Source organism: Calonectris borealis, chromosome 2 (assembly GCF_964195595.1).
Source record: "Calonectris borealis chromosome 2, bCalBor7.hap1.2, whole genome shotgun sequence".
NCBI classification, from domain to species: domain Eukaryota; kingdom Metazoa; phylum Chordata; class Aves; order Procellariiformes; family Procellariidae; genus Calonectris; species Calonectris borealis.
In genome coordinates this window covers 159,414,940-159,442,586 of record NC_134313.1, presented here as the reverse complement: position 1 = coordinate 159,442,586, position 27,647 = coordinate 159,414,940, and the positions used below count along the sequence as shown (strand labels likewise).

Genomic DNA, 27,647 nt, shown 5'->3' with positions numbered 1-27,647 from the left:
GCAACCTTGTCCTCCTGGGTTTTATCTTCTGTTTTGTTCTTTCACTTCTCATGTTTGTGTTTGCACAAACCATCCTATGTTGTATATGTGTAAATAAGTCACCTGTTGAAGTGTTGCCTCTCCAGATTGGCCCTCCTGTCCCAAGCTGAACGTGCCGGATGCCCCCAAGCCCCATGTCATGCCCTCTGCTGCTGCAGCCCATGGTGAGGTGTTGATGAGTGCTGCCGGTTAGAGCTGCACGGCGGGGACCGCGCTGCCACAGCCCTTGGTCGCACATGCTGAGAGCATTGAGTGTGAGTACAGCAGGGACCTGACGTGGCCCATGGAGGTAGCCACCTTCCACCGCTTCCACCACCTCTGGTCCCATCCTTGGTCAGGCCCTGCCTGGGACCTCCTCCTACCTGAGCTAGCTCAGCTGCGTGCCTGCCCCAGCGCTGCAGCAAAGACGCTCCCTTCGGGCAGCACGGTTTTGCTGACCTGTGCCAGATGCGTTGAATTAAACCCACTCTACAGTTCATTGCCGCTGGTGCCAATTTGGGATGAGGCCAAATCTATGCTTCCCAGCTTGGCACCCAGAGGAGCTGCTTGCCGCGGGTGCCCTAGTCCCTGAAATTTCAGCAGCGGGGCCCGATGACGGCTCCACGGCTCTGCTATGTCCCCTGCTGTGCAAAAACATCCGATTCCCCGTAGCCTGGTCCCTGGTGACTCAGAGGCTTCAGCAGCAGCACAGTGCATCAGCTGCCGCAGAACCGCTCCGACAGACACGCCGGGGAGAGGAACCGCCGAGAAGAGCCGAGGCACAGCCAGAGGCTGCCGACGTGAGACGGCGTTTATTTTTAGAGTGCCGTAGCGCTAAGGAGATGGCAGGAGCCGCTTCCCTCTCGTCACTCTGACGCCATCACCCGCCGCCCACGCGCCCGCTAAGTGGGTTATCACAGCCCATCAGCTCCCAGGGAGAGGGGAAGAAAGCAAAAAGGTCACTTCTCTCCTCGTGCCAATAAACAGCAGAATACATTCAGCACTATGGTATTTATTAATGGACTTTGGTTTAAAGTGCTGAAGGTGTCTTGCGCAAGACATCGTCTCTCCTGCCACTCAGAGCTCCGGGACCAGGTATAAGTCACCGTCCTCCCAAATCCATGGCAAATCCCAGAGCTACAGCACTTACAGAGGGCTTTCCTCTGTCTCAGCTGATAAACCACTTTCTGTATCCTTAATTTTTCCCTGACCTGTCGGTATCCTTTCCTCTCTGCTAGACATCGCTAAAATCACTGTGATCCCAGCTACCATCCCTCTTCTCAGCTGCCTTCTCTGTCATTTTAATTTTCCCACCTGACATATCAAAAGTCACACTCGGCTGAGATGTTTATGTGTCCTTTGTGCCACAGTATTCAACGGGACTCTCAACGGATGTTGTTATCCTCACCTAACAGAGGGAAGCAGTGCAAACTCCCCATCCCCCCTGCCAGCAACGTGCTCAACACAGCAGAGACCGTCCCAGCCCTTCACACCTCAGGGTCACGCTTTTCCCTCCTTTCCTATTTTTCCTTTAGTTAGAGTCAATTCACTGATCCACAGACCTCGCTCCTCCCCAGTCACCATCCTGCGCGTCCTTCCAGCACAGAGCTCCTCGCCGGGAAGTTTCAGCCCGTTCTGTGGCACTTTTCTTGCACATTTTCCTTCCTCCGACTCGCTTTTTAAAATTTCTGGCACCAACAAGGCGCTTGCTGAAGTAGCACATCTCTGCTCTTCATCTGCCTAACCATCTGCTTGAGAGAGCGCGGGGCAGGGGGTGTTTCTGCAGAGATTTGTAGACTGAAGGCCAGAAGGAACCAGCACGATCTAGATCAGCTATGCAATAAATGGCGTAGACAACCAGGCAGCAGTTCCCACAGCAAGTCCTTCATCACTCAGTGCACTATCCCTCACCAGTGAAGACCCAGCCTTCCTGCCTTTTTTTTTTTTTTTTTGTTAATGGCACTAATTAAAATATTTTTTGTACTATGAAAATATGCAACTTTACAGGGAGAGGACAGCTAAAGTTTGGAGATCTTACTGACCGGATTTGGGAAGACTGTAAAGCCTCAGGAGAGCAGCAGTTATTCAGGTACATGTACACACAGACCTAGCGTTTTAAACTTGCACAGTTAATTAGAAAATATTTCTATCCCATAAAACATGTTGAAATTCTTAAGTGTTTTGTTCCAGCGAATAATGATCCCCGTCTCCTCAGGGAGAGCTACAACGGCCAGGAGCTGGTGCTGTGCTGAAGCTAACCCCTTGCATAAACCCAAAGCAGCGCAACGGGACCCTCCTAATCGTGCCAGCCCGAACACTGTGGGGGAAGCCCTGACAATACCCGTTGCAGCAGGAACGAATGCCACCTTGCCATCCAGCCCATGGCTCACAAGCCCTTCAGGCCCCGTGACTACGGTTACCCCAAAGAGCTCTCGGCAGCTGCTGATCCTGGGTGGCCGTACACCCACAAGCACCGATCTGGCTTTGCTCCCAGCCACCAAACACAATCACCATTCCTTAGCCTCAGGAGACTGAAGAACCTGAAAACCTTAACTTAGATGGAAGTCCGCTATGCTCTATTCCCAGCCAAGGGGTACGCGACAACAGAGGGGTATTTGCCCAATCCTGGCTCTCCTAGGTGTCCTACATGTCTCCATTTTAATCCTGCCAGGCACAGGGAAGACTAAAGCCTCCTCACCCCACAGCCATAACCGGTAGACTCTTATTTGGCCCCAGCAATAAGCTAGCTCTTACTAGCTCAAGTCAGATCTCCCAGCAAGTCTTCTCGAAAGCCTAATTATTAGCCCAGATCACCAAAAATAACATTAGCCTGGAGAGGTCTGGAAATTCCCTCCTTGGTGTCAGAAAATATCCAAAGCTGAAGCCCAGCAGCACGGGTCTAACCTCTACTCCAGAGCCTGAGGGGGGTTGGGGGGTGATTTAATCAGCCAGTCATCTCCCTAAATAAAGGGCAAGAGAAGCTAATAGATGCAAACTCATTAAAAACGTGCATGAAAGTATTAATTTTCTTTGTATTTGTAAAAACAATCTTTTGGTCAAAGAATTAGAGCTTTCTTCTTAAAATATCACTAAAGCTTCCTGAGTACGGGCTAAGTCTCTTTAACAAAAGACAGCGTGATACATGGTGTTTGTTTAGATATCTACACATGAGAACATACTGCAGGCATCTCTGTGAAGTACTTCATAAAATGACTTTTTGTATCACTAACGACAAATGGCTTCAGCATCTTTCTGGGTAGAAGCTGACATCTTGCAGATAGTTCACTTGGGCCTCCCACGGAGAAGAGCGTTGAGAAGCAACACGCAGAGCTCTCCACTGGAAGCTGGTGGGAGAAGGCTGGTGTGCCAGGCTGCTAGGCAATTTACGTCCAAGAATATTTGTGTAATTGGACAGTCTCAAATACTGTAAAATATAAAAAGGATCCTACGAATCTTTATTGCAGATTTCTTGCTTAGTAAAAACCACATTGCCCATGGTCAAAGGGAACTGACACTGATAATTTAGTATTTAATGCCACACTTCAGTAATTGAAGAATCAATACACTCTAAATAGCATGGCAATTCGCTAGCTCAGGCAAATCCCTTTTTTTAAGGACGGACTTAAGTAAAAGTAGAGTGGTTGAGAGACACTTAGTTGATTTAGCAACATTGGTGGCTATTTCTTTTGAAAGAGACTCTCCTAAAAGAGTACTGCTTTCTCTCCAGACCTCTGGGCTTAGACTCATGGTTACCACCAGGGGACAGGCAATGTGCGGTAAGGGACCCCATGTGTGCTCTTTGACTCTATCAAATAGGAGCTTATCTGCGTTAGCTCAGCCCTCTTTCGTACGGTCCCAGACCAGTGCTGAGAGCAAGAAACAGCAGATGCATCCAGATGATTTCCTTTGAACAGAGCAGCTGAGCCACATCCAAATGACTAAGTTCAGATAAATTGAGTCATCAGATGCCCACTTAAGACAAATTAGTTTAGAATGGCGACACTGCATTTGTCAATGGTTTAATGCACTAGAAGTGTATTTATAAGACAGGGCTAATTTCCTAGCCCTTGAAGAGGAACACTTTGAGAAAGCAACTGCTCCATCTAGCAAAGTATTCTCAGACACAGTCAAAAAGGCATTCGGAGCATTAGTTTACTACGGTACATCTTTGGCCAAGAGTCACTCTTAAGGTTGAAGAGATACGGTCTTTGGTTTTTATAATACATACAGCTGAAGTAAGTGCCAAAACACTGAAGACATCATAAATCATGTTGTACAAGTTCTCTGCTTCTTCTCTTTGACCAGATTAAACAGCAGCTGAAATGCAAACCAGCACCACTACTGCTACATTATTTTTTACAAACTGGATTTTAAAATTCCAACCGGGAATGATCCTCTTACTGCAGTGTCAGCAAAGCACCTTACCTCAGCCAGTTCTGTCTGGGAGAGACATTCAAAAAAATGCACCCATTTTTGCCGATGGCAGGGCCAGAGGGATGGGCTAGTGGGTCAGCAGGTCAGCACAACCAGCCAGCCTGTGCAACCTCCCTCCGTCGCTGGCCACGGCACTCTGCTGCTGCTGGCACACAGGGGTGTACGGTGTATTGAAACCTCCTGGCAAGAGGGGAGCAAAAAGCCTTATTCTTCAGGACTGTCATTTTCTTCGGCTTTTCCCCGTCTGTCCTTTCCTTTGCCCCTTGCTCACGCCTGGATCAGACTCCTTCCCTGTGTCCCAGAGGGAGAAGAGCCAGCCCAGAGGGTGGCTGGCTGAAGGGGATAGGGGAGGAGACTGGGAGCAGGGTAAGGACAGCTGCTCCTAGGACTGGATTGCTTGGGAAGGTAGTTTCCATTGTAGAAACAAAATAAACATAACAAATAATCTGTCTGGCATGAAGGGAACAAAAGCAAGGCAATAGACTCATTTCCTGAAGGCCCTTCTAGACTTTTTTCCCCTATTACAGTGAGACAGCAATCCATACTTTCAAGAATTTACTGTCTCATAATAGCAGCCACTGGGTACAAGAGAAAATCCAAACAAGTACTCATCGCCTCTGAGAAGCGGTGATCAGGGTTATAAGCAGCTGCTGTGACTCACTTTAGACTTTGTCAAGTGTTAAGTCCACTTCTTTGTAGAGGTTGTGTAAGAAATTGTCTAAGCCTCCAGTTATGCGAAGGCAAAAGACAACTAGAATTATTCTCCTTTGTGTGGGAAAGTGCTGGAAGGTAGGCTGCAGCTAGAGTACTGGGTCCAGTTTTGGGCCCCCGACAAAAGAAAAACATCAGCAAACTGGAAGCAGTTCAAACTGGAGCCATTTCAGAGGAGATCACCAAGGTTGGGGCTGGAGCACTCGCCCTGGGCGGAGAGGCTGAGGGAGCTGGGCCTGGTCAGCCTGGAGGTGGGATGGCTTTGGGGAAACTCACCTGCAGCCCCCCCATACCTATGGGGAGCCATCAAGGAAACAGAGCTGGACTCTGTACAGGAGGGCAGAGGGAGAATGAGAGGGAACAGGCACAAGGGTCTAAGGAAAAACTCCTTCCCCGTAAGGACAGTCAAACGCTGGAGCAGATTGCCCAGAGAGGTTGTGCGGTCTCCATCCTTGGAGGTTTTCAAGACCCAACTGGAATATGCCCTGAGAAACCTGCTCTGATCCTCCTTTGAGCAAGATGTTGGACCAAAGACCTCATGAGATCCCTTCAGACAAGAATTACTCTATGTTTCTATAGTTTTTACTGAATCTGCATCTAGGAAAAGACTTAATAGCAAATCCAAAACCATGCTATGAGTTGCAGTCACTTCCAAACAAAGACTATCAATTAACTGTCATTCAGGCCACTAAAAATGTGCTATGTATTTTTAATTCTTTTCATAAAGAATTCTATCACTTGGCCATTTCCATGTATGAAATTGAGTTCAGATCAAGACATGCAGTATAGGTGTCTATACAAGCTGTCTATATGCATGTCCTCATTTCAGTGGAGCCTGAAGAGCTACTCAAGCTGATCAGGATGCAGGATCAAAATTCAGCCGATGAAGATGGAGATGAACAGCTCTCCGGGCTCCATTGCCTATTGATGCGATCTCCACAGACTAAGCAGACAATTCAATTTATGTACATCTGCAAGCTGAGTCCCAACCACTACCTAGTAGTTTATAACTTAATTTCTGCGTATTATATACACATTCCTTGCCCTTTTATGCTGTATTAGCAGACAACAGGCTAACCCAATCTCCCATTTAACTGCTTACAAGGCAGTTCTAGGGTCATTTGTCTGGGAGTTTTTACCATGCTGAGCTCAGTCTGACTCGGCAGCTGTGGGTAAGGGAGGGGAAGACATTGCAAGAAGCAGAGGACACCAACAAAACTTTTTATACATCTCAAGGGAGAAGTGTCTTGCAGTCATGGTGCTCATGTCTCCATAGAGCGTGAGAAGTCCGTGCAGTCACCTGGCTAAGCCTGCCGTTCTCTTCCTGGTGCAAAGCACATCGTTTCCCCTGCACTCTGCTTTGTTTGTTTACTAGACAGTACCTTTTATTTATTTTTAAACCACCAGTTCTTACAGAAATGGAATCAAGCCAGAAAACGTTTAGATGTCCCTGGAAATGCTGCCAAACACCTGAAGGCGGTTGTGGAGCACAGCATTAGTGCTGCTGAATCACCAGGATTGCCCACGGCCTGAAGACCACAGACAAACGTGTCCTGATTTAGGACATGCTCAGAGAACTTGGAAGACGCAGGGAGATCCTCGTCTGCGTGCAAGCATCACATCACACTAGCAAGACTCTACGACTGCTTGGTATTTAATCGGTAGCGACAGTGGCAGGTCCCGTGTGCTGCCATAAAAGACCAGTGCCTGGTGTCAGTCCTTGGCCCTACCTACCCGGGGCATTGCTTTATGTCACCTTTGTTCCTAAAAGGGCAGTAATGGCAAACGTTGTAAAATGGTCAATAGCCAGAATTTGGACTAGCTACCCAAGTAACTCAGTGTCCATTTTGACATGTAAGTGGAACACCTAGATGGAATTTGGGGAAATATTATTGGAAAATGTTATAATTTTCTGTAGAAATTTAAGTTCTTGTTCAAATTTGGTCATTCAATTTAGATGCTTTAAAATAAGCTATTTAATAGTAAGTTCTTTAGAAGATTTCACCTTTATTGTACACTTGTTGATGGCTTTGAAACACAGGTAATAAAATGCATCAAATATGAACTGTTATTTCACAACATGGCAGAAAAAACCCAACCCACATTGAAAACTATCTGCTGATAAGCCAGAGCAAAGGAGCCAGACTTTGTCTCTGAAGGGCTCTGCGTGAAGAACTAACAGTGGCTCTCCCTGGGGATTACATTACTCAATGAACAGTAGGATCTGAATTTTTCTATCAATAACTAAGCCAAAGCAAGACTATCTCCCTTCCCAGCTAGCAGCCGGGTCACAAATCCCAGACTGGTTGAGATTGGGATGAACCTCTGGAGATCATCCAGTCCGAACCCCTGCTCAAAGGCAGAGCAGGTGGGTCAGGGCTGTATCTGGTGAGAATTTGAATATCTTCATGGATGGAGACCCTACAACCTCTCTGTGCAACCTGCACCAGTGTTCGATCACCCTTAGAGCAAAAAAAGGGGTTTCTTCTGCCCGGACAGAACTCCCTGTTTCAGTTTGTGGCCACTGTCTCTTGTCCTGTCCCCGGGCACCACTGGGAAGAGTCTGTACCCATCGTCTTTACTCCCCCCATCAAGTATTTTTACACATAGATAAGATCTCCCTGAGCTGTCTCTTCTCCAGGTTGAACAGTCCCAGCTCTCACAGACTCTCCTTGTATGTCAGATGCTCCAAATCCCTTAATCATCTTCACAGCCCTTCACTGGACTCACTCACGACTTTTTTTGGACTGGGGAGCCCAACACTGGACCCAGCACCCCAGGTATGGCCTCACCAGTGCTGAGCAGAGGGGAAGGATCACCTCTCTCGACGCGTTGGCCTTCTGTACTGTAAGGGCACATTGCTGGCTCATGTCCAACTTGTTGCCCACCTGGATCCCCCAGGTCCTTTTCTGCAAAGCTGCTTTCCAGCTGGTCACCCCCCGGGTGCATGGGGTTATTCCTCACCAGGTACGGGACTTTGCACGTCCCTTTGTTGAACTTCGTAAGATTTCCGTTGGCCCGTTTCTCCAGCCTGTCGAGATCACCGAGCCAACAACATTCAGGTCAACAAAACGAATCTTTGATACATCATGGCCAGCAATACAATAGATAAACATCAGCAACTCACCCTCTTACAGTTAAAGAGCAACCCTCAATAGAAACTACAGCTGGAGGTTACAGGAAAAAGGGTTAGTACCTCTGGTTTCAGACAATTCTACATCATTTGATGCCGAAAAAAAGTCGAGGCTTTTCACCCAAAACAATGCTAATGTCTGCTGCGTCCTGGGATGTCGGAACCACTGAGACAGCAGCACCTGCTACGGCTGAGCGGTGAAGCACGTGGCGTGCTGTTTGTGCGACTTGCTAAGTCCAGCTCCGCTGTGCTTCCCTACCTTCCCATTCTGGAACTGCTTGCGGTACCTATAGCCCCTTTTCCATGTCAGAACTAAAAACCAGTTCCAAAGAGCATCTCGTGTTTTTTTTTATTTTCAAGTTCAATGTACATTAAGCCTGGCACCTAACTTCCATGTATCCAACCCAGCGTGGCTGCCTTCAGATTTCCTAGGCTAGGATGAAAGCATGCATCAGTGCGCAGGACGGCAGCCAGCATGGCTGAGCTTACGTCTCCATGGGAAGAGCTAACCCAAACGAAAAGTAAATACAAAAGTTTATCTGAAGCAGGATTTGCTACCAAGGAAGCATTTGATTGGCAAATACCCTGAGAAATCACTCTAGCAAATCGGTCACCTCAGTGTCTGCTGTCTGAATCAACAGGTCTCTCCAGCGCTTACTTGCCATGGCTTCAAGGCAGGCACCTTCCCTCAGCACCACCGTGAGTCACGCAAGAGAAGATGGAGCTAGCATTTGCCAGTATGTAGGAAGGACAGAGATACCAGCAAACGTAGGAATTAAGAACTTAGTATCAGACAAACACCATAAACACAGCAACAGCTATAAATATTCAAAGATAGAGCATGCTTTTTTGAATTTATTGTATATATTAGTTTGGGAACCTACAGCCTAAGAATTGACACGTGTCAAGATAAGTACCAAGTACTCCTTTAAGTACCAAATTTGCTTTAACAAGTGGGACAAAAAAATAAAACTCCAGCAAACTGAAATATTTCAAAATGCTGAGCGTACTGTATTTCTAAAAATAGGTGTAATTCTGGGGAGCAGGGATCAACAGCTGCCATCTTCCACAAGCGATGCAGCTCTCAAGAATGAGAGCACTGAATCACTAGAAAGGAGAAGGAGGAGAATATACCAGGAGAGGGAAAATGATTAAAAGTCTTACACATCCTATTTCTAAAGGGAAACAAGACAGAAATCACATTCCTCCTTGCAGAGGAGTAAGAGACTGCGAGGCAAGGCTAGCCATGGATACCGTGGATCCCCGAGAAGTGTCATTTAGGAAACAGACCTTCTCCCCAGAGAGCCTGTTTAACTGCCCATCTCCAAACCTCTGCTCCCGTCACGCAGCGCGTCCTGCCGCCCTCCCGCCCCGGCGAGGCCCGCAGCCCCCTCCCACACGGCGCACGCCAACATGCCAAGCCCAAGCTAAGTAAGTTGAAGTCAGAGACAAAAAGCAAGAGCAACGAAGGTTTCTCACGTGTGCCGCCACAGCCTATGAACTGTAGTTCCTGGAAAAGGCTCTCAGCCTCGGAGATGAGGCAGTCAGATAGGCTAGAGCTGCTGAACCTCGTGCGCTTGTTCTGCCCGGGCCGACATCCCACACTGCACAGAGAGGATACATACGGCTTGGGCTCCAGTATTGGAAGACATTGGAGACATTTTATTAGATACCAGTAATTCCATCCATGTGGATTTCATAGAGCTTCCCAGCTTCGGTATGTTTTACAACTCTAAATTCATCCTTTTATCCCTCCTTCCTCAGAGCATCCTTAGCCATGGTAGATTTACTACTCTGCAGACAACTGCCTGCCTACAGTAAATGGGATGTAAAGCTATCAGACTGCAGGACGGTTTCCACACTGTACGTGCGTAACACAAGCACACAAAGCAATTTGCTCTTCAGACTGATGAGAATTTAAGAGAGATTAGGGGGTGATTTTATCTTAGACTCCCTTCCCCCAGCACATACACATTTTGCAAAACAGTGAACTGCTCCCAAACCAGTTGTGACAGGACGATGCACAAAGACCTCTGATAAATCTGTCTCATGGTGATAGACTAAGGTTTAGCACATTTACAGCTTGTACATAAGAATAACCAAAAAAGCTAAAGCAAAAACCAGACCTTTCTTCTTTCCACTGTGAAAATAAGGCTCAAAAATGACCAAGCTACCTTAATGGGTTGAGCCACGTTCACCTGAGCTAGGACAACACAACACAAACACAAGCAAGGCTGTGCTTAAGCCAAGACCTTCCATTCTTCATAGCTAATTGTACAAATACTCAGTTTGCTTCGGCTGATGTAAGACACTGTCCCTGCCACGGCCATTACCACGCCAGTCCCCTCTGGGCGCCAACTGCGTATTCCTGCCCCTTCCTCCATGCCGCTGATGGTACAACAGCTTCTGACCTATTCCAAAAAACCCTCTTTCTCATTACTTTTCAGACAGGCCAGCATGCTGATGATGTGAGGGAGCAGACGGAAAGGAAGGTCATGGCACAGCTCAGGTAGGCCAGCCTCTTCACAGCATTTTTGTGCTTATTTGGCGTAACAGTTCAGTAACAGTATTCCAATGCATCACTTCAATAGGAGCAAATTTCTGTTTGATCAACCTAAGTTGAACATTGAATTATATGAAAGATGTATATCCGTGCTGAGAATGGATGCTACTGTAACTGGATGGCACCAGGGCTCTACACTGCCACACAGCTGCTTCTCTCAAATGCAGAGATGAAGTAGGTAACATTACTTCCACCTATAAACCAGCAAAATTTGAGATTCAATCAATTCCCTGACTTAAGCAGTTGCACTCATAAAAGCCCACCCATGATAACCAACAGAATACGAGGTTTTAACTTCCAGAGGTTTGTGAAGTAAAAGCATATCAGAAAACTTAAAACTTCATGAAATCTTTTTTTCTAAAGAAGTCTTCGGATCAAAATGCAATGAGTCACAGTTTCTGGGACAATAAGTAACCTCCGGATACTCAATTGCATGTTCACTATTTCTCCTCATGCCCAAGAGGAAATGAAACAGTTTGTTCAATATGAACATCGGTGCAGCCATCATCAAACATCACTTTGTATTGGGGAAAACCAGCACAAAGGGGACACTGCCCAATTTTATTGCGTGAACAAATAAATCCCCGATTTCTGCTAAAGCTGCGGTGGTCCTGAAGAGCCACACTAGGATTATGGCAACATTGCTGACAAATTTCCATGCATTTTACACATTAAGTAATAGAAAACTGAGTTCCAAGGGCAGAACAGGATATTCACTTCTGCTGAAGTGAAAATTGGTTGTCCTCAACTATTTGTAGTCCACGTCACCAAAGCCTAATGTTTAACTGACTCTTCTAACCTGGAGAAACTTGCAGTGCCCAGTATATACTGGTATTCCTGTTGAGCAGACAGTAGTGGGGAAATAAAGCAGCAAGCAGCCTAACCTGTCCAGAAGCTTACAGAACATTCAGCCTGAAGAATACTACTGCAATACTTCCCAAGAGGCTTATAAAACACAGCAATTGTTAATACTTCCATGCTTACGTCCATCGTTAAACTTGGTCAGATACAGCTGAATGAGACACAAACCTAAAAAAAAAGAAAAAGGGTTTCAAGTATTTCCAAAATAGACCTTTTACTTAGAGGGGGGATAACCCAGAAGCTCTTCTTTCCTAGAGGCATGACCAGGATAACCTCTAAAACCAGCCAAGGCCAAAAATAATCCCAGCACATCTCCGGATTCAAGAGCCATGCAACCAAAGCACTCCAAACGTTAAAATCCACTTTTAAGACCAAGCCAACACCTTATCTAATAATTGGAGGAAACCACTAATAAAGATGATAACGTCTAGTAAACAAAACATCACATAAGCTTTTTTTGTTTGTTTTAAATAAAGTTAACAGTCATAGTTATTTAATAGATATTGCTGCCTTCAGAGTTATATTATAGGTGTTCTTGCTGCTGCTACATAGCCTTAGGTGATGGTTATAACAGCTGTGCTGAACAATAAAGCAAGCAAAGATTTTTTTTCCCAAAATCAGAAATACACAATTTCCAAAAATGGGAGCAAAAGACAAAAGGTAATGAAAAATACTGCTGAAGAAAGGTTTAATTAAAAAAAATCAGGAATTCAACAGTGCCTAAATCTTTATTTTTCATAACCTACATATTTTTTTCAAATTAGACAGTTTTACATTTTATGACACAAAAGGAAACTTAAATTACTGATAGTTTACATGTAAGCTTGATTCCAGTCTTAATGGAAGAAGAACAAAAACAAAAACCCTCAAGAAGGCTCCCATATTACACTTCTATTTCATGAATTGGCAGCTGTTAGGTCTCCTTAGAAATCTTCGATTGTCTGCTGCTATTAGTGTAATAGGTTACAAAGCACATAAAAATCCCTAGCTGTAGCTAGCTGAAGGAGATACAGAGATAGGTACGCACCATTACAGTCAGCTGTTGCTCGTGATACACTGCACCACACTCAGACAAGGGCCTTTCTAAGCCAACTGCTGAAGTCTTTGAAGGATAACGCTGCAACATAAAAAATTTGCCACTGTTCGCCAAGTTTGCCGCTTAGATTTCTAAGTGGCAAATGACAGGGTCATGGTGGGGGCCTGACCTGAAACAATATTAAGTTTTAAAAGCAACCGTTGTTTTTTAAATTCCTGGAAGAAGAGTCTCAGATCCCATTTTGACTTGTTTTCAAACTGAAAAGCATCACCACACAGTCCTACAAGGTAAAATGCCAATTTTAATTACTGTATCCCTGAACTTTAACTCAGCTACTGCTTTTGGGAGGTTTTTCATTTTAAAAGCGACATTTTAATCTCTCTATGTATCGTAGCAACAGTCTGCATGCAACTTCACAACTCTACTCCGAAAACTCCATTTTGTCACTGAGTGGGGCGGGAGGGGGGAGGAATCTCAAAGTAAAATGCAGTAAGGATAAGTTGTATATTACACAGCTATTTGGCGTGTCACTTTTTTTCTTTTTAAAAAAAGCTATAAAAACCGCATCAGAGGAAGGTTTAAACTTTCGATGCAACAGACTGTTGCTGGGTAAGCAGTAATTACAGTGTATTGACCTAGCACAAATGGCAGCAGAATACATTAGAACAGCACAACACATCCCGCTGGTCTCAATATATTACCTCAGGTACCAGTGAGTATTACGACTGGCTGTACACAGTCGCTGGAAGGAACCACTTGTGATTGTTTGCAGCTGGTAAGCCTTTCACCTCCAGCAGACAAACAAAACGAATCATACAGCTGGCCTAAACCATACACAACTCTAGCTACCATTTTCACTGCCACTGGGGAAAGGAGAAGCATATTAAAAATCCAATGACAGAACTAGTCGAGCAGTTTTAGTGATGTTGTCAGAGTCCTATCTCCTCCCACAGCATTCACAAAGTGCGCTTTTTAAACAAGAAAAATCAACAGGTTCCAGCACGCCCTATTTTGACCAATTCTGCAGCATACAACAGGCTGGATTTAAAAGGTCAACTAGTTACCAATTGATGCTTGTAACAGGAAATTTGTCAGGAGTCAACTTCTATAGTTACTTTACAGTTCTATGAATCGTACACTAACGAAAGCACTGATATTCTTGAAAGCAGACAAGTAAGCTTCAGTGTATATTTTTGTAGCAGTCTGAAGTTTTTTTCCAATTAAATTTGATTTTATTAATGACTTAAAATTACAGTTCGACTGCTGAAATTCACTATTTACATTGCAGAACACTTCTGAATTGGTTAAATCGCTTGTTTTTAGAGGGACTTAGGAAAACATTTGAGGGCTTTCAAATAAGACTTTCGTTCCATTTCCCTTTTGCAGTGAAGAGGCAGAGTCAGTTCAGCACACCAGAATAAAATAAGAAAAAGAAAAAACAACAAATTAAAGTAATATTCAAACCACAACATTTAGTTTATCTACATCCAGCTCAACAGCAACATTTATAATATCAATAATTTTTATCAGATTTTTTCTTTAGGGTACCTTTTTATATGTTCTGATTATTTACAACTGTACAAGCAAAGCACACACTTCCAAGTGCACATATTTAATACAGTATTGACTATTTGCATTTACAGGTTTTTCAACAATCTGAAAAAGATCAACTGTTTAAGATCTTTAAGGTATATTACAAAAACTGCTGCTAGTTCCTGTACTACAGTATGTTTACCCAGTAAGACCAGTGACAATAGATACATACTGTAACTGAGTAATTCTGTATTCCACTCATGCTAACCCTCCACGGGGTCAGACCTCATTAACTCTAAGCTGTCTTGTACAAAAGTTAAGGCAAAGTCATTTTCAAGTTTAAATAAAATTCAAGTCTTTAAATATTGGATGGAAATAATTCTTTAAAAAAATCAGTTGTTTAAATAAACATTTTTGTGGAATAAACGGTACTGTCATAGTCAGCAGGAATGAATTTTGTCTGAACTTCCTGCAGTTTAAACACTTAAAGAAAAACTTTAGGCATTTTAAAACAAAAATAATTTATATTCAACTTTATTAGAAACTCGCTAATTTAGTGCATCCTTGTCCTTCAGAAAGCGCATCACTTCTAAAGTAAATAACTGTGAGAAACCTCATCCCAGAGGTAAATAATCAGGGATCTCTTCCTCCGCCACACAAAACAAACACCATTATCTCACGTCTTGAAAAATTTAAATCCGTATGCCAATGCTTGTAGTTACAGGAAGATGTCAACACAAGGCTGACTAAGATATGAACTCTTTCAAAGAGCACTTGGGGCAGAGTTTAAAAAAAAGTCTACACAGAGCACAGGGGTAACCAGAACATACAGCGCTGACTCAGTTAACTCCCTTACAAGCACAGGGAAGCTAAGGTTATCAGAAGAAGGCTACAGTGCTTTCTCCTGGTAACATCCACTAACAGGCTTCACCACCATAGAAGCTCACAGACTTAATTCTTTCTATTCACAATGTGCTTTGTATTTGCAAATTATAACATCAGTTTTATTCTGGAGTGAGAAGATGGTTACTTGCTTGCAGTAAGTCAAAAAAGGAAATATTTTAGAATGACTGCTATGGTGCTCCGTAGGATTCATTTTGTGTGTGCAAAACATCAAAAAAAGATTAAATTTTTAAAAACGCTAGAAACAACTACTCGTTTAACCTAAAAGTGCAAGTTCATTTGCTGACGCTTAGTACAGCAGCCCAATAAAAAAAAAACTTCAAGGTCACATACTAATTTGTGAAATATATCTACTTCCTTGCACTCTACACACTAGCTGCCGTTATCAGTCTTTTGGACACTTTAGATATGTACTTGCAGACCAGTTTATTAAAAATATTGCAGCAGCACATTTCTGCTTAACAGTTTAGAAAAAACTCACTATACAGAGCTTGCACTCACACAGCCACAGAGAGGCTTAATAAAAAGTTGATTTTTTTAAAGACAAATATTTTACATCTTGAAAAAAATAATCACACTAAGCTTCACCTCCAATTAAGCACCAACCTAAATGTAAGGTTTAGAACAACTATCCAGAAATATCCAGAAAAAATAGAATGTTTGTTCAAGAGGGGAAAAAGTATTTCACAGAAAAATAACTTGCAGGCATTGTTATATGCCTGGTATCACTGCAAGCTCCTAACCAGCAACTCATTCTCAGGTATCTTAGTGGGAACATGGGTTTAATTTGTGGGAAGCAGACCTCTTTTCGAATCCCTCCCAGGTGTTAGTTTCACTGAGGAGATTTTGGAGGGGTATTCTGTTCTTTATTTAAGCGTTTGCCAACGGCTGGAGGGGACGATCTGCGTCCTGACTGTCTCCTCTGGTCTTTGGGTTGTCCAGGATGTGACTTTGCAGGAGGAGGTTCTCTGTTTTTTTCTATTGTTTCTGTGGGCTTTCTTTCTTCTTTCCCACATGCTACAGTGTTTGGCTTCTGTTCTTTCTGGGGTTGCAATGTAGGAGGATCCTTAGTTGTTCTCTGGCAAATTTCTGCATAACTAGGTTTTCGCAGTTCCTGTGAAATCAAAAGCAAACAGGACATCAGAGTTAAACAAAGCATCCTGAGGAAAAATATTTACTTTTATGAACAAAAAAGGTAAAGTCTTTGTCCCAAAAGACTGCTGCATTCAAATATGCAGATGAGGGCTTGAGTATGAAGTTTACAGAAGCTGTACAGACAATAATGTTCAAGACAAGGTAAAATGCAAAACAGTATGCCAGAAAAATGAGGTACTGCGATAGGGCAAAATACTTCCAATTCAAACAAATTCTAAACCAGCTGAAAGACAATGAATACTCATCATTAGTGACAATTTAAACATCAGCATATGTATTAATGCTTCTACCTCAAGGATACTACCAAGAAGAGAATTCGGATAAAGAGCTATCATTCACCAAGTTATCTTGAACAATTTTGGACTGTTAATTGCATAATTGTATTATGAAAGTAATCATGAAGCCACCAACACGCAAACTTAAGGATGCTGGGCAAATTTAAGGATGTTGGGCTCACATGATTAAGTAACACTGGGTAGCAATGGAAGTAATATTCTGTTAAATGCATCAAACTGCATCATTAAGAGAAGGTGAAGTAATAAGGTCACTTACTATGGCAGCCCCATTGACTTGTACCGATTTACATGCAGTACTGAGTGTGGAAGAAGAAAGCCTTTCTGTACTCTGTGTCTCTCTCTGCTGTTTATCCACAACCTTGGAGTCCCTGTAAGCATCCAGCAGGAAGCAAGGCTCATGAAAAGTGAAACTTCAGGATAGATGAATTATCTAATAATGAGTCTAAAACTTTATTTGGCTGTAAGAAGTTATAGCTACAGTTTGCCTAGCACATTACGACAAGCATTGCATTTAAAAATGCTATCAAATATTAAAAAAAGATACTCCTGTGGAACTTGACACTACCTGTAATTTGTGACATTCTGATAGCATTTGGTTATTCAGTTATCTTACTCCCGTTACTCAAACACCTCGATTTGATTTGCAGGTTCCAAATAAAGTCTTACTGAAAACTTTATCGTATGGACAACGGTACTGCCCACAGGATCTTGGGTTTACTCTCTATGCTTCAAAGCTATCTAAATACAAGACAGTAAGGTATTCATTAAAACTTTTAAATACTTGCAGAGACTAAAACACAACACTAAACTTCTGTTTGCTGAATGACTATTATGACTGAATCACTATTACGATATTGTTCAGAAATTAAGCTTTATTGCCTTTACTACAAGTACAATATACAGCAAAATATTATTTCTTTCATTAAGATTTTAATAGCTATTTACAGTGTTCCACCTAGCCTTCTTATGACAGAAAATGCAAACGTGATTCAGAATAGAATAATTATAGCCATGTAATTAAGTGCTTACTCAGAAGACTGGGATGGCGAAGGAGACCTTTCAAATGTCCTGGGCAATGTAGAAGAAACTGGCAACAACGGCTCTCGAGGAATTCCCGATGGAATAGTGTTTGTACTTGCATCCACATTAATGTTCTGAAGGAGGAAAAAAGGCACAGAAGGGCAATCATAATATCCAATTAATATGGTTTGCCTGAAAATTAACACAATCGGGAAACAGTTTACAAGTTGATTTATACGGGTAAATTAACTACAGGAAGATACAGAAGGATCCAATATATGTATTGTAACAATATATGTATATGAGTTTTCTCCTTTACAACTATTTACAAACACAGACAAATAAATGACACACTGTGGCTCTTTCCCAAAAAGTTGGAAGCTTAGTTCCCTTTGGGACATAGCTGGATGACAAAATCATTTCTTTCAACCTGGGAATTTTGCACCTGCTAGTGACAAAGTAGGCTTTGCGCCTGTTGACATAACTGTAGTCAGCCTATCAAGACAAAAGTCTCCTAGAGTTATCCACTAAGAACTGTCTTCTTCAAAGCTCTAACTCTGCATCTAACTCATGCCAATAGCTGGTGCTAAAAAAACCTAAGCTTAAAAAAAAACCAACCCTGAAGTTTTTGCAAACTAGGATATGACCACCATTTAAAAGTCCCTTTCCTATGCTCTAGTGTGATTTGCTACCAAGCAAAAGAGGCTTTTTCCACAGCCCTCAAAAGATTCTGCTAGTGCCAAGTGATACTGTGCTTCCAGATAAAGGCCAAATAGGTGCAAGATGCACGCATGAATTTAAATTGTCACAAAATAAGAAAAGAGAAAGAAGACTTTATCTTGAAAAACATATTTCTGACATTTATAACCATTTTGTTTGTTTTAAGAAGTGCTATGGTTTTTGTATTGCTTCTGACCTGTCTGACTCTAGAACCAGAACAGATTCTGGTAAGAAGGAGAGCAATGGGAGAACACAAGCACAGAAGGAACAAGGTAGCCACCCCTTTCCCCCCGCACAGCCACCATTCAAAGGTCATAAAACGTGAGACTCCTGTGGTCACTGTTAGAAAGAAAAATGGTATTTGATGACATTGTTTTAAATCAGGCAGCAGAGATCGTTGCAGTAGATTTAAGCCTAGTTTTACTCAAAGTAAAAGTAAAACCATAAAAGTTGGATGTTTAGAAATGAAAGAACAGCTTCTATAGTTTTACTCACTATAATAGTGTGCAAAGGCTTGAAATTGCAGGTTGCTGAGCATTCTGGCCTAAGTTCATCCAAACTTGTAGGTACATGGTTAAGTGTGAATAGCTTCAAGTCAGGCAGACGTGCAAGTGCTGTTCCTAGGCCAAAACACTCAGCCCCTGATCTGACAGCACTGCAGTTTCCTAGTTAGAAAATGTGGAGTGATTAACACCTGCCATTCCCCAGAGCTACATATAAAAGAGCACAACATAGTAAAGAGCATAAAGGTATGATGCTTGGATAACAACTGTTGGAAATCATACAACCTAAGTTCACTCAGCTTCTGTACACCAGACTTGCCCATCTATAAAACAAAAGTAGCACTGTGTAACTCTACTTCAGCACTTCATAACTCTACATCAGGTGACATGAAAAAATGTTGAGATCAAGGTGAAAAGCAGCCTGTATACATTGGCAAGATTCTAATGTTAACTCAAACATCTTTGTAGTAGAACACAATCGCTCTTTGGACCCAGCTACTGTTATTTTAGTCCTTATTAATGCCAACAAGGAAAGATAGAGCAATCCCTTTCTTCCACACAATGGTATGGATTAACTCATGCAAGCTGGAAAAAGAAATTGGGAAACCAAAGGAAGCTTTTTAACGTGACAGTGCATTGCACTACCATATAACCTCAGTGCCTGATATTAAGACTGCCTCTACAGGGGAGAAGTGTAAGTTCTTTACAGTAAGTACGGTGCAAAACAAGTACTAGATTTGTAATCGGAGGAGCAATGGGCTTTCAGCTGCAGTATCAATAGCAAGTGCTGGAATTATATTTAAAATCTGAAACAGAGTCAAAAAAACACTTCAGAAATAATAGAGATAAAATACTTTAAAAATAGATATATCTTGGCCAAGAACAGACTACGGTCTGGAGTACTGGCTGACAGTGAGTTAAACACTGCTCTTATCGTAGCACTGTCCTGCGCATTCGCCCTAAACGCAATGCTGGAATGTAGTTGTCCCTATTACCACTTGCAGGAGACAGAATAGATGGCTTGTCTGTGATTGTCTGTGCAATCACTGCTTCGGGTGCAGGCTGCCCTGCCGCTTCCTCTTTCCTTTACCAACAAATACCCTCCCTACCCACCCCTGATACGTGGGCACCAAAGAAAACACTTCTGCAATAGATTGGTTTTAGAGAGGAGACACAAGAGAGATTTTGGTGTTTCATCAGGATGTTTTGCACTGCTATATCCAGGGGTTAACTTCTTCAGTTGTGGCACAGCTAGAAAAACACAAGTTAAATTAGAGCTAGCAAAAAAAGCCAATATAGACTTCCATAGCCTAGACTGTTCCATAGTGCACAGGGTTATATGAGTCTTGATGGAGGAGAACATACTGTCACTCACAGATGTCACTCACAGATGGCATGGTAGAGAATGTCCTAAGAATGAAATTATGAACAGCTACTGAACATTAATTTTCAACTGCATCTCTACTACATCTAGAAAGCAGTGGTTGCCAAGTCATTCTGGTATATTTTTATCTTTCCAAGCAATATGACAAGACAACGCTGGGATCCAGCTGGTTTTGGTAACAGTTCTTGTTCCAGCTATGATGCCTAGTGTACTGAGATTGTGTAGGCAGCTTCTTTATATTTCAGTGCTTAAAAGTTTGTCCCTGTCACTTTCAAGTGTTTTATATAGAACTCAGAAGTCTGACTTTCAAACAGAAGGAAAATTTATCACATACTTTTCACCTGAGTCTATCAAAAAGCCTGAGGCAATTATGAACAGCAAAGAGCGTATTTTCTAACCTGTGCTATTAACGTCTATTTATACTGGTGCTCATATTTCCATCTCAAAAAGAATACCCAACAAATTCTAAGACATAAGTGAAGGCGGCAGTGGCACATCATTTGACAGCTGTTTTTTAAAAGCATTTCTTATGACCCATGTAAACCCATAAGTTTCTTTCTATGTATAAGCCACCAAATCTGAAAACAAGAGGTATGCAATTCTTTGTTTTCCCAACAAAAATGAATACTGGCTACTCACTCTTTCTTTTGACGTTCCTATTACCACACTGGACAGTCTGTTTTCAAAAAGGTCTTCGGTCTTTAAATTGCCAGCAGCCCCAGGTAATGGAGGAAAGCTAGATAAACCCAATTCAAAGCTAGGAGATGGAGGTTTTGGGGGTGGTGGAGACTGTGTTTGGCCTCTCTGGAATAGAAATAACATGCTGAGGTTACTGCACTGGATGACAGAAAAGGAAGACATGGGACTCTAAACTGTATTTTGCATTTGAGTTATATCTGTGAAGCCCTAGAGAGGCTTCCCCCATCCCACCTCCCAAGAAAACCACGCAGTACTGAGGAGCAGATGCTTTCATTTTCCACTGTTGCCCTTAAAATATTTAACTATTATTTAAATGGGATGGCATAAGCATCCTTAAAAATTTCACATGCATAAGCTTTAGTGATACTAGTATAGTAAGAAAAGTCTTCTCGCTGACCCTTCCTTCAGGATGGACACTTACACTGACATAGAAAGAAAAACAGACCTTTAGGTTTACGTGTCATGATATAGTGAAAATATAAAGCCCATTTATGTGCAGTTGGTAACATTCTAAATGAAAGACAGGAGTCAACAAGAATCTTCTATCATGTTCAGATATATTAAGAAATGGCAAGACAGCATGCTTTGCATGTAGTGTGGACAATGGCAATTTTCATCTAATTAATGTGACTTTATATGGTCACTTCCTAAAAATGCAAAGATAAATGTCAAAACTATTTTTGAAACAGTGAGAATTTTCCTAACTAAATCTGAGAAGAAAAACAATGTCCCAGTGAAAAAAACCCATCAACGGGCTAAATGCAACTATTTTGCACTACAGACAGCAGTTCAGGAGTTAAGAGTACCACAGTTAAAGATCACTTGTGAGGACCACTTGTAAGGATTTGTAACGCTAAATTCTATTCACACTGAAAAAATAAAATTCCTTTTGTAATATGCTGTAACTGAAGTTACCCATTAACTTCATCTACATCATCTAAACAAAGAACTAACTGTTTCATGACTGTGCTCGGGCCTGTGCTAAGATGACCTCTGCTGCAGAATACCAAATACAAAGCAATCTTTGAGACAAGTAGCATTAATATCTTAAACTAGTGAGACCAGGGAAGACTGAATTGCTAACTAAATCTAAGAAAAACAATATCCCAGGCAAAAAAAAAAGAAAAAAAAAATCAATGGGCTAAATGCAACTATTTGATTCCTATTTTGAAAAGGAAAATATTTATGGGTATATAGCCAAGATGTCTGAATGTGAGAACAATGCTTCTGGACAGAAAGGTGTTGCATTACTTACTGTTTTTTCCCCTTCCTTCTCATGAAGAGCAACAGATAGAAAACTACCCTTGAGGTCTTTTCACAACTATAGTTTATGTCAAAAGAAGTGTGTGTTGAGAGGGAAGTAGGGAAAGAATAAATACAGAGGCAAGAACAACAACAGCTCCTAGGACTGCTACTGACCCAGCATTACCCCCCCAGAATACAGTTTATGAGTGCTACAGCAATGGAGGCTGCAAACCTCCAAAAATAGAAGTCGGATGACCTGTCAGAGGGTCATGGAGAGAGACTACACTTATCCAGCTCAAACTGCAAGAGGAACCACCTTTTTTTTTTTTTTTAGAGCAGTTTGTCAAATCACAGCACTTAGTATTCTTAAAGGGGACTGAAGTCCTGCAATAGATAATGCTTTTGTATTTGTTACAAACATTTTAAGTTACACAGATGAGTCCTAAGAACCCAACATACTAAGAAACAAGCAGCATTAACATCTTAAATTAGTGAGACCAGGGAGGACTTAAATGGATTTTAAGCTGCCAACTGCATAAAATTTCTCAAGTCAACTTGTTATGACAAGTTGAGTTAACGGGCTTATGTCTATAGCCTCATATACAATCTGATCAAAAAGGTTCATGCTCTTTCTCATGCAAGCATACATACTCTCTATAATTTTTCCTCTAAAAAAAATAAAAATCGAAAGAAGTCATCACTCCATTCAAATACAACTGGTTGTAGTGATGTTCTGTGTACACTATCTAATCACTACAGCATCACACAAGAAATAGGATCCCGGATTCAATTATTTCCACAGTCTGAAGGGGTCAAATTTTAATCTTTCACTTCAGAGTACGCTCCTTCCCAGTGTACACAGCTGTGGGTGTGCAGCAGCTCTCACCTCTGTTCAAGTTGCATCACTGGACAGTACAGACTAAAGATTCACGGGCCAGAAGAGACTAGAAGGAACATGGCTGCACAAGCTGCAATTAAAGCCTGGTGCTGAGAGAGGGGAACCGTAGGTCTCCAAAGAAGTCACATCTACCAGTTTTACATTCAAAGTTAAAATAACCTTTAAAGTCAGCTGCGTCGGAAAAGCCTCTCTGCTCAGTAAGAGTATCCAAGGTAATCTTTCCACTCCAGCCACTCACTTATACGCCTAACCTGTACCACTTCCTTGTTCTTTCAAGGACAGACAAAAATGTTGATAGGAAAACATCAAATCTAAAAATACAAGCAGCTTTGAAAGGGCAAAAGAAAGAAGTATTGAGAATCCTACATGTAATCTGATCTCACTCAGCTTTGAGAAGCTTGACAAGAGCTAAAAACAACCAAAGGGAAGGAACCATTTGTCGTTTTATGCTTTCCAAACCTTGATGCTCCTTTATCCAAGTCCCCTAAGGCTACTCAACAGCAGGAGCCATAAACACACAAATGCAACGATTCCAGACCTTTAAGAAAGTGTTATGGCTCATGCAGTGGGGTTATTTTGCAATTGTAACAAGAATAAGGCAATAATCAGGTTCAACTTCATGAACATGCCATGTGTGGCAAAAATGAATTGCCGAGAAGTGTCTGGTTTTATCAAATCAAACCCTAGGTCCTACTAAAAAAAATTCTACTTCTTTTCTTCTACGTAGTGTCTAGTCCAGCCTTTTCAAGTATCAAAGCTATTTAGGCATTCACCTTGAATTTAAGTTTATCAAAACTGTAATATTTCAATAGTGTTAGTATACCCTTACCGAGTGGTACTTGGAGAGGCATTTAAGAAACAGAACTGACCACTTAATAACTAACATTCTAGCTATGCATTATGACACACAGATCTATAAAATGTTCTTCAACGTCTACATGAACAATAATCAAGTATCAAGTGTTCTGAACTTTAGCTTAGTTATTTAGCTCTCTCTGAGCATGAACACTGGCATGCTAACAAAGTAACATGAAGATGGAAATTTGTTGCTACCATAAAAGAGTAATTTTAACTTTTTCCTGACTTCTGCATTAATGGACAATCTTCTCTGATACCCAAATGCAGTAAACGCATGTGACTCTAGCGAACCGCTGTCTTCAGTCAACTGTGACATACAATTGCTTGTGCAATTACTTCTCACCTGCTACTCCACATAACATCCATACTATCGCCTTGTTACCCTACTTTTAATCTAGATGAATACGATCATGAACACTCACTGTAAACTTGTCCTCCCTTTTCTTCCGGTAGCCATATGAGTTTTTCCTAAGGGAAAGAAAACAGTTATCAGAACCTTGCCTATAAATGAATGGAAGGCAGTTGGTGAAAACAGGAGAAATTAATTCAAATTGCTATTTCATCCATCTTCATTCTAGACAGGTTATTAAAAAAAAAATGTTTTAGGGAAAAATTCCTAGCAAGCTCTCATTAAAATAAAAGTACGGATCTTATACAAGTCAGCATAAGAATACACTGATTACAAATAATTCTCAGTGCTGATTACATATAAAGCTTAGACAAAACCTTTCAATATCCAAAGTAAAGGTTTTAGTCTTTTTTTTATATACCTATGTAACTTTTGAAATATGGCTATTTTCAATTCAGGTAAAGCCCCTCCAAAACATTTTCAGCGCTTCTCTCCCAGGCCTGCTTCAGGTAAAGCCCCTCCAAGCAGCAGTTTAAAATTTGCAATGCATTCTAACTTGGTTTCAATATATTTCCTAAGTTTTTTGTTTGACTTCTAATATTCTAAATGTATTCAATACAGAAACATCAGAATATAAATCTAAGTACTGACTATTCCTGTACATTTTTGTAGTCTATAGTTTGAGCAGTCTTGCTTCCTATGTCCTTAATCACACTTTCATCCACTAGTTATAACACAATTTGGCAAATTAGATTTAGAAAAGTATTACAATCCTTGCACAAAATCCCCACTTAATTTTGCAACGATACAATACAAGTCTAATATAGGATCATCTGCAAAGACTCGAGTTATCTTCCAATTCACTAAGTCACTCAAAATGTGATTTACTTGCAGACAGAAACACAGCCATCATTAAACAAAGCTGCACAGTACTTTTATAAAGCACTTATTAGAACTGTACTGTATTAAAAAAAATCCAAGCTAAGCCTGCTAAATTCTCACAAATTTTCAGCTCCCCAGGTGTTTGTTTGTTTTTTTTTTTTTTAAACTGTGTAACAATAGTTTTCTTAGTTGCATGTAATCCTTTTTCCTCCCTCCATACCAATCTATCATCTTTGTTGTTGTAAATGTCTAATTTGGGCAAAATTTTGATCTTTCAACTGAAAAAATTAACAATGAGCACTGCTAGTACAGGTTCAGGTGCGCAATCTACACTGCTGAACAATGGAATGGGCAGAACTGCTTCATTAAAGTCAAACAAATAATATGCAAAAACTTTCTTACAACAGATGAAGAAAGGATAGAGGATTAGATCTTATGGCTATAAATAGTTCATCAGTTGCCATTAATGATTTTCATTTGGTAGAAGGGTATGCAAGTCCACTTTGCATTTGTTCTATATTTAGCACTTTCTCTGAAGTACTTTCCAAGATTTTAGCTTTGAGGAGAGACAGTCTCAGTTTAAAATAGTAATGAGAACAGTACTAGTACCATATCTCTTTACTAAAAGTAGTTTAGAAGCAGCAATACCGGGTTGTCCAGAGGACCACTACAGAGTACACTCACCTTCCTCTACCTAATCCGGGAGACGAGTCAACGCTGGTCTGTTCCATCCGTCCAGTTCCTACTTCCCTCTTGGTATAACTCGTAGTAGCATTCTGCATCCGTGTCCTGTTTTGTCCCGGCTGCCGCGTCTGTGGACTCCTGACGCCATTGATTAAACGATCAGCAGAAAAGTTGAATATTGTAGGACTGTCTAGAAGCCCAGGTCCCCTTTCTGCACTGGGTATTGTATGTCGTATATGAGACTTGCTAGGATTCCTACAAATTCAAAAGTCATTTCAACATACGTACTATGAGAGATCTTCTGAAGCCTAAGTCTATACACAGAATTCAGAAGAAGCAAGATCTTTAGTCCTTTATTGCATATTTCATTTAGAAGAATGATAAATATTCATTTTAACAGGTCATGTGAACTATCAAAATTAACCTTTTCACTGTCTATTTTCAACTATGGCTTTACTAAAAACTACTTGAAACTCAAAATACTACATGAATAATCCTGCTGATCACATGCCATCATTCAGAATATTTCATCTGTATATCCTAAATCATGGAACAGACAAGTTCTCAGCTTTCAGACAGTCCATTTACATTTAGAAACAGTATATCAATAGCAGCATCATCTGCCCTTTGGCCTCACTTAACCTTGCACCAGGTTCAATTTCACAAGTATTTTCAAGTTAGCTGGTGTTACTAAAACAAGCAGATTAAAACCCCACATGCTAGATAATAAAATAGTATGTATATTGTTAAAAGATGGTTGAACTTACCTGTTCCTGGGAGGATATTGTCTGAGCGTAGTCAATGGAGAAGCAGCAGGCTTGAAGGTTGGAGATGTGAACCCATTGATAAATCCAGTATTTGGAAATGGTGTTACCTAAAGAATATATTGCATGCTCATAATTATAAACAAACTGAGTACTATTTTTGCTTAACCCTGTATTTTATGTCATTCTATGCAGGGCAGTACTTAAAAGATTGGCTCAAACAGCAATGGAGCATTTGTCCAGTGCCCTGTAATCAGCTTACAAAATGCTGGTTTTTGAGAAGACAGCCAAGTCAAGTTCTGATAATTTGTTAAGAGGATTGAAAAATATTGAGCCAAAATTCTTGGCCATAAGTTAAGTAATGCTCCTTCTATTTCACACCATACTATGCATGACTTCAGAGTACAGAGATACTTCTTCATCAGAGTCTCTAACCTACACAGCCTGTAATTGTTTTTCTTATAATTTATAAGTGAATCTCTCCCTAAAAAGAAAAAAAATTCTTTTTAGTTCCTCATTCTACTTATCTTCCATGTGACACCTAAATAAAGCCTAGCGAGTAAGTGAATGTTAAGTGGACTTTTGATTCTTTTCACGTCTTACCACCTTACTCTACATGTGAATTACTGTCTTGCTGCCTGAAGAAGCAACACTAGCAAAAGATTTTTTTGGGGTGGGTGCATATCAATGTCTTGTATTAACAAGATATCTCAAAATTTGAAGCATGCTCATAGTAATTTCTCCAAACTCATTAGCACATTTTTTTCTGTTTTTTTTTTAAACCTAAATAATGAGAAGACACTGAACATACTAAAGAAAAACAAGTGTAACTCATTGCCTTTTTTTTTTTTTTTAAAAACACAAGCAGGACAAACTAGATTTTTCCTCAAATTCTATTAAGTACTTGATGAAGTGGTAGGTAGTTTTACAATTTTGAGGACATGTGTTGCCATATTCTAGTTCCAGAACTAAAAACTGTATGCCCACACTACTGGGTG

The 27,647-nt window shown here is 41.2% G+C and overlaps 1 protein-coding gene across 2 annotated transcripts in view; it reads right to left on the bottom strand.

Annotated features, from left to right (window-relative positions):
- Nucleotides 1-12,429: 12,429 nt before the first annotated feature.
- Nucleotides 12,430-27,647, bottom strand: part of LARP4B (La ribonucleoprotein 4B) — a 56,710-nt gene continuing 41,492 nt past the window's right edge. For both annotated transcript variants that reach the window (XM_075144113.1, XM_075144112.1), the window contains exons 11-17: nucleotides 26,653-26,759; nucleotides 25,886-26,140; nucleotides 24,393-24,438; nucleotides 20,910-21,074; nucleotides 17,673-17,797; nucleotides 16,900-17,011; nucleotides 12,430-16,306 (exon numbers count right to left, since the gene is read on the bottom strand). In XM_075144113.1, the coding sequence (XP_075000214.1) occupies nucleotides 16,025-16,306; nucleotides 16,900-17,011; nucleotides 17,673-17,797; nucleotides 20,910-21,074; nucleotides 24,393-24,438; nucleotides 25,886-26,140; nucleotides 26,653-26,759 (1,092 nt within the window). In that variant the 3' untranslated portion in view covers nucleotides 12,430-16,024. The remainder of the gene's footprint in view (nucleotides 16,307-16,899; nucleotides 17,012-17,672; nucleotides 17,798-20,909; nucleotides 21,075-24,392; nucleotides 24,439-25,885; nucleotides 26,141-26,652; nucleotides 26,760-27,647) is intronic.